General features: G+C 41.1%; 1 protein-coding gene across 2 annotated transcripts in view; it reads left to right on the top strand.

The window, feature by feature from the left end:
* The window catches only part of LOC109427861 (discoidin domain-containing receptor 2), a 961,146-nt gene extending 947,629 nt beyond the window's left edge, over window positions 1–13,517 (top strand). Inside the window, exons 17-18 of one of the 2 annotated variants that reach the window (XM_062851500.1) lie at window positions 12,781–12,911; window positions 13,478–13,517. In XM_062851500.1, coding sequence (XP_062707484.1) covers window positions 12,781–12,911; window positions 13,478–13,499 — 153 coding nt within the window. In that variant the 3' untranslated portion in view covers window positions 13,500–13,517. Of the gene's footprint in view, window positions 1–12,780 lie in introns of both variants that reach the window. The other variant, XM_062851499.1, reaches the window with a different exon arrangement.
* The last annotated feature ends 342 nt before the right edge of the window (window positions 13,518–13,859 follow it).

Below are 13,859 nucleotides of genomic sequence, written 5' to 3'. Positions count from 1 at the left end.
CATCTTCTCCGTACGAAAGCTGCGACGATACAAACAAGCGGCGGCTGTCGAAAAAACGTGGAAAAGAGAAGAAGAAAGTGTGTGGTGCTATTCTGGGATCACAGAGCGACTGTGATTCCAATTCGTCTGTCATTTTATTGTAAAAACATACTTTTCGGTCCCGTTAAGCTCCCGGGCGCATGGACCTATTAAATAAATAGAATTGGAAAAAAAAAAAAAGTTTGGGGTCACTTTCGTAAAACATGGAAAAGTGATTTGGTGATATCTTCGTCATCTATAGTTCAATTCTAATTATTTTTGGCTCATTTCAAAGATAATTAACTAAATTTACGTTTGATGTCTTCAACTTAACGTATTTAACGATTTTTGTATATAAAAATGTTATGTAAAGTTAGCACATTTTACCACGCTTCAAAAAATGAGGCAACTTTACGTTAAGTTTTAGTATGTAAATTTCAACAAATATGTGTGGTTCAATGTCTATGCAGTAAGTATCATTAATTTTGTTTCAAATAAGCCAAGAAGAATCAAAATTGAATGAAAGATAACAAAGATATCAACAAATCACTTTTCCATGTTTTACGATAGTGACCCCAAACTTTTGGCCGATACAGCATATTGAGGGGTGACCCCAAACTTTTGGTCGATGACATCAAGGATTAATTTACTTAATAACTTTTTTCTAGATTTTTTAGCTAAGTTCTGTAAAAAGCAGTTGAAAGCTAATATAAAATGGGTCATATTACCGCTCTCATCTTAAAATTTGGTCGACCCAACTTCCAGCGACACTGCCGTAAGTTTATATTCATTTTTTAGAAAATTTGGCAACTTTGAGTTAAGTTTACATACACAATTTTTTGAAGAAGTTTCTTTTAAATCATGTTCAAAGTTTCTTTGACTTATTATCTTTTGAATGAAACCTAGGGTTTTAAAATCGGACGCAAATTGGCGGAGATATGGGCCTAAAAAAGTGACATGTTTTTGAGGGGGTGACCCCAAACTTTTGAACGGGAGTGTATGTTCACTCCAAAAATTACTTTTCGATAGATGGCCCGGAGGGTCGAGTCACATATACCAATCAACTCAGCTCGACGTATTGAAGTGATGTCTGTGTGTGTATGTGTGTGTGTAGTGCATGTGTGTGTACAAATAAACTCACATCACTTTTTGGCAGTAAACCTCAACCGATTTTAATAACCAGCGGTTCATTCGACGCGGAATTTGGTCTCATTGTTTGCTATTGAAAATGGTTCGCATCGGTCCAGCCGTTCCAAAGTTATGGCCATTTAGGTGTTCCAGACCGGTATCCCAGGCAGGGGCCAGATATGAAAACGCTGCAAACCCATCCATGCGACACATCAAACTACGGAATTTTTGATAACTTGATGAATGGTAACCATGAAAATGATCTCAGACCATACTGAACCGGTAGTGTCCCGGAACCGATGCGACACATCAAACCGCGGACTCTTTCTAGCGATTCAGTATCTCATTTTCGAAATTTGAAGTAACATTTCGTTTTTCAGGCTGATTTTTTTCTTACGTGCCCAGTGTTAAAATCCACTACCTTGGTACGGAAGTCGACGTCGACTCAACAGTCTTAGAATAACGTTATAAAATGTAAGATACACACATTTTTATTCCTTCCAATAAAGAATCGAATCAGTGGTGCGAGCCAATCACACAAAAATCAGACGAAAAAATGATCCAATCGCAATGTGCGCAGTCAAGCCAACTCTTTTCGGCAACTTGTTGGACTTGTAATGAACTTCAGCGAATCGTAACTCTTTTTAAAAGAATCATGGTTCACTCACTCTGTTTCGCGAATCGATTCTTTGGGCCGATTCGCGAGTGAGTTACCCATGTCTAGAACCAACCCATGAATGCGACACATTAATAGTTATTTATGTAACGAGTTGCAAAATGATGAGCACGAGTCGTACATTTATCCAACGAGGCTTGCCAATATGAGGAACGCCATAAATAAAAAAAAATGCAGAAACAATTTTCCAAAATACTCCCAAATAAACTCTAGGAGGATGTCCATTAGAAGCTTCTCTTGGAAGAAACCAAAAAAGAGTTCCTAGATGAATCCTGGAAAGAGTTCCTGAAGAATTCCCGAAATCAGTGTCTGAAAGAATTTCAGTAGAACTTCACGGAAGAATCCCGGCATGAATTTTCTAAGGAATTCCACGGAAGAGTTCCTGACAAAATTCCAGAGGCAATTCCTGACAGAAGCCCAGAAGAAATTCACGTAATTTTTAAAGCAATCCCAGAAGTAGTTGCTGTAACAATCCCGGAAGGAGTTTCAAAAAAGAATCTCGGAGAAGTTTTTAGATGAATACTGAAATAAGCTCTTAGGGGTTGTCAACAAATGACGTATCGTTTTAGGGGGAGAAGATCCCTGAAATTGCTACGAGCCATGTATTAGGAATGGGAAAATAGGCAACAAGGGGGAGGGGGTGTCTAAAATTGGCTAAAAAATGCTACATCATTTATGGACGGCCCCTTGTAGGATATTGGAAGAGCATGAGCATGAGCATAGATGACCGCACAATTCGTAGTTGCTACTCCGTGATTGACCAGAGCAATCGAAATTGCACAAGAAACCAATGAATAGGGCTTGGGACTAGCTTCACGAGCAGAAGGGCATACCTTACAAATGCCATGCGTAGAGCAACATGTGCTCTAATACCTAAAATTGTTATTGCTGCGTTATTATACGAAATGTTATGGAAACATCACAATAACAGTGGAGGTATTTGAGCAGAGTTTGGTATTGTTGTAGTATTTGTTGGTTTAGCAGTGAAAATAATTGAAGAACAAGATTTGCTGTTACATCATGAAGTCATCGGACAAATGAAACATTTAATAACAAGAAATGTTATTAGTTTGTTATTCAATAACTTTAGAAAAACAAATACAGCACTTGAAATCTTTGGTATGCATTCTTTATTGAAATAACAAGACCTGTTATTTTGTAGGTGTCATTTATACAAAATTTTGGTATTCGTTTTTGTTATTTTGCCTCTTATTACAGCCTAATGAAGGGCTTGTCAAGATATGGTAGTATATAAGACTAATACCTTGATATGTTATTCACTTGTTATTTTCTTCTGCTCGGGTTACTATTCCCAATTTACACAGTTCGAAAGCTCTGAACTTTATTAAGGTCAATAACGGCGCCGGCCACGTCCTTACGTCGAAGAAGGAAAGAAATGTTAGTAAGACAAACGTTGTTAAAAAGACCACGAATCGCTGCATCTCCACGTTTGTCTCAGTAAGGAATTTTTTGTTAGTTGGGTAAGGTACATTGTCAGTCTGAGAGTCACCTATGGTTGGTGATATGATTTGACAATGGATCAATAAACACTAACTTTTGCGCACAATCGACCACTTTTCTATACGAAACATATCTAATAAAAGAAATCCTGTCGCGCGTCTCCACCCCATCAGGGATCAAAAACTTTTAGACCATTCCACGCAGAAATGAACTGAACGCAACAAAGGACACATTGATAAACCAAACCATATGCATACACAACATGGAACAACACAAAACTAAACATTAAACACCCGCGCATCTATTGTTTTCGTTTTCGCGCGAGACAATAGCGAACGCGATCGAATATGCTGGGATACTCACCCCAAACAGGGGCGATGCATGCACAGCAAGGAACAACACAATACTCCCCCTTGTAGGATACTGGAAGATCTCAGAACGGATTCCTGAAGTAATCCCAGAAGGGCCTTCGGGAGTAATCTCGCATGAAATTCTCGGAAGGAAACCCAGAGTGAATTTTTGGAAGGAGCTTCTGTAGGAATTTTGGAAGAAATTATTTAAGCAATCCCAGATAGAACTCCTGGAGGATTCCCGGAAAAAAAATCGGATGACAGCGAACTCCCCGGTTTATATTCCGGAAATATTTTCAGGAAGTAAAATAAAATCTTCCGAAGATATTCCTTAAGAAACTATTGAGAATCAAGGATGGAATGCCTGCAGGATTCCCGGAACGTCTGTAGAAATCCCGGAAGAAATACCCAAAAGAAATCTCTGAAGGAATCCTGAGAATGGCTCCTGGAGGAACAATTAAGGAATCTCAGAAAGAACCCCAGCGGAAACTTCTGAAGGAACCCCAATACCAATCTTAGATGGAGTTCCCTGAGCAAATACAGGGGATGGCCAAAATGTTTGGGATAGGCAACTTTTTTTCTTCCACAAAAAAATTCAACATACTGTAACTTTTCATAGAAGTCATAGTGTTGATATCCAAAGTTTTTCCACTTCTGTTCTCAAGTTATCTCTAATCAGATATTTAGGTTGAAGAAAGAACACATTTAGTAATTTTTCTGTGGTATTGTAAATTTGACTTATTTTCCTCTATATGGTTAAAAATTTCAACCCGATGTAAATAAATTCGCCGTGAGAAAATATTACATTTTATAGCGTTATATTAAGTATCAATATATTGTTGATGAATGTTAAAAAGTTCATTCAATTCAGTTCACTGGTTTCCGAGATATGACAGTTCAAAAATTGGTTGTCTAAATAATAGTGTTTTACCCGAACGACTTTGCGAAAAATTAATCAATCGAGCCCAAATTTGTACCAATGATGCACAAATAATAGGTCGACAAACAGTCAAAATTTGAGATTTTTTTATGCACTCTTTGAAAAGTTACAGCATGCTGAATTTTTTTTTGTGGGAGAAAAAAAGTTGCCTATCTCAAACATTTTGGCCATCCCCTGTACGTTAGCATAACTAGCCACAGAAGTCCAATGTCGCGACTGTTCGTGTGACTAACATCTAGTTTGACACGCCCTTACAGCATCAGTAGCGCTACTGAGTGTCAATTTGGTTTACCAAAACAAGAGATCCTCTGCAAGATGGACACCCATAAATATTCCATTTGTTCAATGTAATATAGTTAAATTGGACAAGTGACTACAGAGCCATTGAAGTTCTGGTGTATTTCTCTTGAAATCACAGAAGGAAATCCAAGAGAAATCATTATGGAGAAATTAATTTTATGAGGACATCACGGGAAAAATTCCCAAAAGAATCACAGTTGGGGTAATCTAAGATTCCTGAAAGAACTCGGAACTAATTTGTGGATAAATTTCGGAAGGGATTTTGAAGGTATTTAGGGACTCCATAAGAAATCCCTGAAAAATTCTCTGGAAAAATCTCGGAAGTACTTCCTGGAGAAATCCTGGCAAGTGCTCTTAAAGGAATCCCAGACGGAATCTCTTTAAAAATCTCAGGAGAAACTTCTGGAAGAAACTCATCCAAAACTCCCTGGGAATCCGACAAGGAACGCCTGGATGACCCCTGGAAACTCTATAGATTTCTCTGAGGAACCTACCAATTCATTTGTATGGGAATCATTCTTTACTGAGAGGGAGGCGTCTGAGACCTGGCTAAGACCCTCCCAGGCTCCAAAAACGCCCACATACAAATTTTCATGCCAAAAAAAAATGCGCCCTAAATTAATAAATAATATTCAGTATAAATGCGCCAAAAATATTATCCAATACAGATTGTTACAGCTCTACAGGTAAGAACAGTACTGTTTTATGTGCTGGCTAGCAAAATAAAATACCCAAGTCGCTTTCTGATCGGCGTGGGAAATTTGGTTCGGCGGCGTGGAAAAATTTGAACAGCGGCGCGCCGGGTCAATTCGAGTGGCGGCGGCGGCGTGGAAAAAATGTCGGCGACGGCGGCGCGGCGCGGCGGTGCACACGTCTACTCGGGACCCACGGCTTGAGTTCCCTTCCGAAGAAAAAAAAAAAACACATTCGGTGAGTTTGTCGGGAGTGGGATTTGATCCTAAGTCGTCGACGTGAAAGGCATGTGCGCTCCACACCTGTGATGATAAATAAGAGTCAATTATGGCAAAAGCAGTGAGTCAATTATGGCAGAAGCAATGACCCGTTGGACTGCTTGTTATTTCATATCGTAGTTGATCAGCTTGACATTAGTATATTGCAATGAGGTTGAAACCCATCATCGCAATAAACTCCTGTGTCAATATCGAACGTGTTCTGCTTCAAAGAAGACGGATCACTTTTTAATATGAAGCGTTTCTTCTATCTCGTTGCTAAACTTTACCGAGTAACACGTATTACAGTCATCTTTGTATCATTCGAGCCAGCGTAGAATCATTCCTCCACGTAGGAATCAGTTGCTTCCGATAATGCATTGTTGCTACTCACTTACTCGATATTCTCGCTATATCTCATAAAATCGAGTTGACAACCCGTCTCGTATGAAGCACTCTTTCGGAATCCATATCCAGGAATAAATTCATTTTTGATTGAGAAATCGTCGAACGTGGGCTGCTCGAGGAACGTGGATTGTGTTTCATGACTCCCCCATCGCTCAGCCAGTGTCGTCATCGGAATCGGTTATTCATTTTTCAGTGCCAGGATAATGGCAATGATTATCGTCCACCAAGCAACAGCAACCGAATCGCCCCTTGCGCAAAAAGCTTTTAAGGTGCTCCCGTGATACTAATAACTCCTCACCGCAAAAACCACACTAATGTAGCAGAAAATGGCCTTCCGATTGGGAAACCAAATGTCCCATAGCCCATTAAAAGTACTCTTCATCGGTGAATGAGGAGAACCGAGGTCCCCGACCCTCCTTCACTCGCAGCGCTCGCATCCAGGGCCAGTGCAGTGGATTCAATCAATTTCGATATCCGATAATATGCCACAATTCCCAACAGGGATTAGGGGTACAGGTCTGCGACAACGGATGACGACGATGATGGTCGGAGAATCGTACCTACTCTCCAATCGAAATGAAACTCTTTGGCACTCCGGATGGACGACGGGCAAACCGACATTATGACGTCAAATGTGTCATCTCTTTGTCTTCGTCCTGATCGAAAACACAGAGGATGAAGCGGTCTTTTTAGCGGTACAGATACAATTGGCTCTTGGTCTGATAGAGATGGCTGGATGGATCATTCGTTTGCGGATTCGCAGCATTGAAAAAGATGAATAATTATTGCCTTTAAAGCCGTGTATGTGTTATTGGAATCGGAGAAAAACAATAACAAGAAAGATTTATAAAAAAAAACCTTAAAAAACTTTTGGATATTTCTTAAGAAGTTCATCTGATGACTTGTTTAATGGTATTCCTTCCATGCAGGGATTGCTTTAGGAAAACCTTAGGAATTTCTCCAAAAAATATCTAAGAATTCCTTAAAGTTTGAGGAATTTATTCGTGAGTTTTCCAGAGACCCTTCCATGGATTGCTTCAAAAATTCCTGCAGGAATTCTTTCAGAAACTGCAGGTATTCCTTCGAAATTTGTCCAGGAATCCCATGCAGAGTTCAGCATGGGATTTCTTCAAGAGTTTTTTTTTTTCTTTCAAAGATTCCTTCAAAAACTTCTCCAGAGGTTCTTTCAGGTATTTCTGCAAGGGTTTTCCCGGGAATTCATCCAGAGATTCCTTCAAGAATTCCGCTTATTATCAATAACAATTTCACTTGGGATGTACATATTCATGGATTGCACCTGGATTTTTTCATGGATTATTCCTACAGAGATATCTTCAGGCCTCACTCCACAGTTTCCTTCAGAAATTCTTACAAAGACTCCATGTAACGACCAATACAAAAGTGATAAAACGTCAATTAGATATAACTGCAATTTATGACAGAAAATCCGAACAACAATCAATCGGGGGAACGCTTCCCAGATTTACATCATGCGTACACACCATGCACACAACGAAGCGTGCCGAACAATGCCGACGTATATTTTCACCTCAAAAGAGCAGCACAATTTTTTGATTAAGATACCAACCATCGCTGGCTGCGCCACCGAGGGAATTCAATTTTCCCCCTAATTTCTGGAAGGTTTTTCCGCTTCCACAGTATCCTGAAATGCTGCGCTCCCCAAACGGCTATGGATCGAAACATGCGACGGCCCCCTCAGGAGGTGGTTGAAGTAACAGCAGCAGCAGCCACAGTAGTAGCACAAAAGTGTATCAGATTCAAATCAAATTTTGCCTTCAGGTATGGGACGGGGAACTTCTGGATCGTAGTCGAACGGAATGTGGTGCGCCGGAAAAGCAGGGCCAGGATAAAATTCCATTCCCGGTTTATTATATTTCGCAAATCGAATACTCTGTGTGCACCACCTATCGCCACAAACAGAAAAAGTGAAAGAGCGAAAAAAATACACCTAGCTAGACTCAGGTGAGGGTGAAGTTTTATCAATTTTATTACCCACAGCAGGAACTTCGGGGAAGAGGAGCGGAGGAATTCCTTTCGCTTGCGCGAGCAAAATAGCTTTGATTCAGGTTTACCCTATTGCATTACTTTTTCCTTTCTTTTAAAAGTCACATAAAAGTTGAAACGGTATGAGTTTTGACCAATTCGGAGGCATAAATCATGATGGCAAATTTCCTTCTGGTGCAGAATATGTATCCCTACTTGAGACAAGCTGAGAGATCGATTTCACCTGGATTTTTTAAAGCATTTTATATTTCTCTCAAGTGGTGACAGATTATATTACCTAGAGCTCCAGACAAGCAGGAGTCGCATAAGGATGCAAGTATCACATAATAGAGAGTACCATTTTGAGTAACTATTGCCAATATGTACGGATGATGGATAACATTCATCGCATATGATTTTATGTTTTGTACTTATTGTGAAGTATTTAGTAAACTCATACATATTTAAAATAAGACATGACCATATTACAATAAACGTCATTATATTTTTTTATTGTGATGAAAATAGCTTGGTTCGTCAAGTTGACAACCTGAAAGAAGCCTCTACCATATATCTAGTGTGGTAGTGCGGCTCCGGTAAGGTAGCCTGCTGAAAATCAACATTCACCAAGAAAAGTAGAAGTGGAACAAGCGGATTGATTCAACGACAGTAGATACGGCAACGAACTAAGACCAGCGATTGGAAAATCGGAACATAAAACAGCACTACTTTGAGCATACTCGTATCCCGGGTAGAGGTAAAATACTGACGATTAAAACATGATATTGGTTTGATTGATATAAGAGATAAAAGATCTGAAAATAATATCTGAAAAATGTTCCTGGAACATCTGAACAATATCAAATTTTGATATTTCAAGATCAAACGAATAGCTCGCTGCTATTGGTTAGATCTTACAAAATCTAAATATGATATGATGATGATGTTTCAGGAGTAAATTTTTGATTTTATTTTTAGATCTTTTATCTCTTATGTCAATTAAACCCATATCACTTTTTGATATCCATATTAAAAAAATATGCTACTATTGAGCTCTTTTCCTCTACTCGGGATATGTTGGGCTACAGGCTCGCTGGCAGCAGAGTGTTGGCGTGGATGTGGCAGCTATCCAGGAGATACACTGGCCCAAAACTTAAGAACACGGCTACTACAACGGTGGCAATAAGGCAGAACGTGGAGTTGGCTTCATGTTGATCGGGAAGCAGATGAAGCGAGATATTCGGTAAAAGACGATAAGTGATCGATTCTATATGTTGAAAATATGGGGCAAATAATCTCTTGTTGATTTTTCGGTGCTTATCTTTTTACGGCATTTTACCGAACTTCGTTAGAGTTTGACAGATAAACGATAACATTTTACCGAAATTTGGTAATTTTTTACAGAATTTCGGTAAAACGAACATTGCCGAACGCTCAGCAGTTGAGATTTCGGTAAAAATTACCGAACGCGACTAGCTGTGTAGGCTCAAGCGTCACGGCAGACACGGGGGATCAAGGCAGCGGAGGAAATGACAATGTTGGTGCAGCAGAGGACAGGAACGAAGCAACTCCCACGCTGAGGGAAGTTGAGGATGCCATCCATCAACTCAAAAACAATAAGGCGGCTGGTAAGGACGGTATCGCAGCAGAACTCATCAAGATGGGCCCGGATAAGTAGGCCACCTGTCTGCACCAGTTAGTGGTCTAGATCTAAGAAACCGAACAGCTACCAGAGGAGTGGAAGGAAGGGATAAACTGTCCCATCCACAAGAAAGACAAGTTAATGTGTGAAAACTTTCGAGCGATCACCATTTTAAATGCCACCTGCAAAGTGCTACCCCAGATCATCTTCCGTCGTCTTTCACCTAAAGTAAATGAGTTCGTCGGAAATTACCAAGCCAGTTTCATCGACGGCCGGTCGACAACGGACCAGGTCTTCACCGTACGGCAAATCCTCCAGAAATGCCGTAAATATCAGGTCCCAACGCACCACCTGTTCATCGACTTCAAGGCGGCATACGACAGTATCGACCGCACGGAGCTATGGAAAATCATGGACGAGAACAGCTTTCCCGGGAAGCTTACCAGGCTAATAAGAGCAACAAAAAACGGTGTGCAGAACAGCGTAAGGATTTCGGGTGAACTATCCAGTTCATTCGAATCTCGATGGGGACTACGACAAGGTGATGGACTTTCCTGCCTCCTATTCAACATCGCCCTGGAAGGTATTATGCGACGAGCCGGACTCTACAGCCGGGGTACGATCTTAACAAAATCCGGCCAATTTGTTTTGCGGATGACATGGATAATATTGCTAAAACATTTGGAACAGTGGCAGAACTGTGCACCCGCCTGAAACGTGGAGCAGCAAATGTCGGACTGGTGGTGAATGCGGCTAAGACAAAGTACATGCTGGTAAGTGGGACTGAGCGAGACAGGACAAGACTTGGCAACAATATTACGATATACGGGGATACTTTCGAGGTGGTAGAAGAATTCGTCTACCTCGGTTTCTTGCTAACGGCTGACAATGAGCCATGAAATACGAAGGCACATCATCAGTGGAAGTCGTGCCTTATGTAGGCTCCAGAAGAAACTACGGTCAAATAAGATTCATCCCCGCACCAAATGTAGGTACCATGTACAAGGCGCTAATAATGGTTCTCTACGGGCACGATACATGGACCATGCTTGAGGAGGACCTGCAAGCACTCAGAGTTTAGAGTTTTCGAGCGACGCGTGCTAAGGACGATCTTCGGCGGCATACAGGAAAACGGTATGTGGCGGAAAAGGATGAACCACGAGCTCGCTGCACTCTACGGTGAGCCCAAAATCCTGAAAGTGGCTAAAGCTGGATGGATACGGTGGGCAGGGCATGTTTCAAGAATGCCGGACAACAACCCTTCAAAGTTGGTGTTTGCTAACCATCCGGCTGGTACGAGAAGGCGTGGAGCGCAGAGAGTATGATGGGCGGACCAGATGGAGCGTGATTTGGCGAGCGTTGGGTGTGACCGACGTTGGAAAGCTGCAGCTGCAAATTGAGTATTATGGCTGCAAATTGTTGGTTCAGTGTTATCATGAATTTGATGTAGGGGTCTCCAGTTAGCCTACACAGTTCGAAAAAACCTGTAAATTTATGACGGATCGAATGTAACAAAAGGACCCCGTCACATATGATGAAAATTTTTGTGCGATCTTAAAATTACATTGCAGATATCTGTTAGAAAATATAAAGAAAATTCGAGTTCCAAGCGAGAATTGAACTCAGATCCTTGGGGTGTGAGTAGCACGCCCGAGCTCTCTCGGCTATCTCAGCTTGTTGAATAGCAGACAGTCAAAGTTAAACTGCTTCAACCATAATGCACGCATTCCCGACAAGCTCCGACTGCTGCAAAGAGTACTGAGAGAGACAACGGGGAAACCGCCACAGCTGCGAGCAGCCGTTCTTTAGCTGACGACGGAGAGTGTCTGGCATGGTTTATAGCAGATGCATGTAAATTTAAAGCGAATATGCTTTAAAATCTGTAAACAAGCCGTCTGACCAGCAGCGGGCTACTCGGCTGACGTTAAATGTTGGTGATTTACATTTTTCTGCCGCAAATTTCAGTTGATCTTCAATTTACGTGCTGTTTAACTTTCATATTTTTTTGCTGTGTAGTGGTTAAGGCTATGGATCGCCAATCCGGAGACGGCGGGTTCGATTCACGTTCCAGTCGGGAAAATTTTTCTCAACTCCCTGGGCATAGTGTATCATTGTACTTGCCACACAATATACAAATTCATGCAATGGCAGGCAAAGAAAGCTCGTCAATTAATAACTGTGGAAGTGCTCAAAGAACACTAAGTTGAAGTGAGGCAGGCAAAGTCCCAGTGGGGACGTAGAGCCATAAAGAAGAAGATGATGAATCTGATGTTGAACTAAATAAATGTAATAAAAATAAATGAATGGAGCGAATCCTTCAACAACAGGCTAACTTGCTGCTCTCCGACTTTTGATTGTTCACAACCACCACCTCAGTTTTGTGGTGAGTCAATTCCAGTTTTCTGGAGCGCATACACTCCTCCACAACTGCGACCGAGTAGGCAGCAGTCAATTCCATTTCTATGACCGATTCACCGTAGACCTCGAGCGCCACTCCCACCGGGAACTTTAACCTCAAAACCTCATCGTATATGACATTCTATAACATCGAACCCAGGATGGAACCTAGTGCGAAAGGCGAAAGTGCTGCCTTAGACTAGTACTCGATTCTGGAAGTAACTTCCGAGAATCTTGTACAGGTACCCGGGTATCCCTGGCTATAATTGATGAACCCCAACTATGTTTGTAGAGTCTAGGACCATTTGGGCAGAGGGTAAGTCAATTGGTCCAAATTCACTGAATTATAGCAGTAGTGCCGAAAATAGACCCCCCCCCTGCCCAAATGGTCCCAGACCCTATAAACTACATTCAGATCTGCCAATGACAAATTTTGGATTAACATTTAATCATTCCCCGCAAAACCATACAACTAATCATGCTTCACCCCATTCTCTTTCTTCCAGATTCAACTACCGATCCCGGTCGGGTGCCCTCGGGAAATCTACGACCTGATGTGCGAATGCTGGCAGCGAAACGAAAACAGCCGGCCCAACTTCCGCGAGATCCACCTGTTTCTGCAGCGGAAAAATCTCGGGTACAAACCAACTGCTTCTACCTTTTAAATCCTTCCCCTCTCTCGCCACTTCCCGTCAAACAAACCTCCTCACCAACCTCCACCACCAATAATCACACCAACACACTGGACAGTCCCTGTCACCTTACAATTCTAGTGCTTCCAAAGCCTTATACCTACCTTAGTGTATCACCACGACACGATAATCATCATCGTCACTTGCTCCACGATTCCATCATCTCGGCTTGAATTGTTGACTCGGTTTTGTGGTTTTTGCTCTTCGGTTCGTTTGTATAAGCGAGAATTTCTTATTAGTTTGCGGAATGTGACATTATAACCTTTCGTTCGCTTGGTTGTTTTTATTTCACAATATAAATTGAAATAAATTAAATTTAGTTTGTACATTTTATATGTATTTTATTTAAAAGATGAGTACATGAATTTGTAGAATTCCAGTTTAGTTTCAGTAAAATTTGCCTTCATTGAATTCAAGACTTCAGTTACTCATTGTTCTGAGTGTTAGGATGTAGAAGAAAATAAGCATGCAAAACTAACATTGCCTCATCACTTCTCTCCGACTTTTATAGTGAATACTTTCATCACATTTAAGAATCAGAAGAAGAAGAAGAAACAAAACGAAAGGAAGAAGATGGTGAACAAGCAAAGAGCGCAAAGCAAGTGAGAATCGAACGAATTTATCAAATCCAATAACTTGTTGAAGAAGAAACGGCAAAGCAAAGACAAATACGAACGAGAGGAAACGAGGCACGCAAATCACTCACATTGAAACTCATGACACACGAGGCGGGAACTCATTTGTGCTAATCAGCCCCTCTCTTCCTTGAAGCGGAACAATCATAAGATGACGAGACTAAGTAAAACAAAAAGTATGGAACATGACTCTATCGAATTATAGTTAAGAAAGCAAAAACACAGAAAACAACGTTATTGTGATCCAATTGTAGGCAG

Source organism: Aedes albopictus, chromosome 2, assembly GCF_035046485.1.
Source record: "Aedes albopictus strain Foshan chromosome 2, AalbF5, whole genome shotgun sequence".
Taxonomy (NCBI): Eukaryota; Metazoa; Arthropoda; class Insecta; order Diptera; family Culicidae; genus Aedes; species Aedes albopictus.
This window is presented reverse-complemented; position numbering and strand designations above follow the sequence as displayed.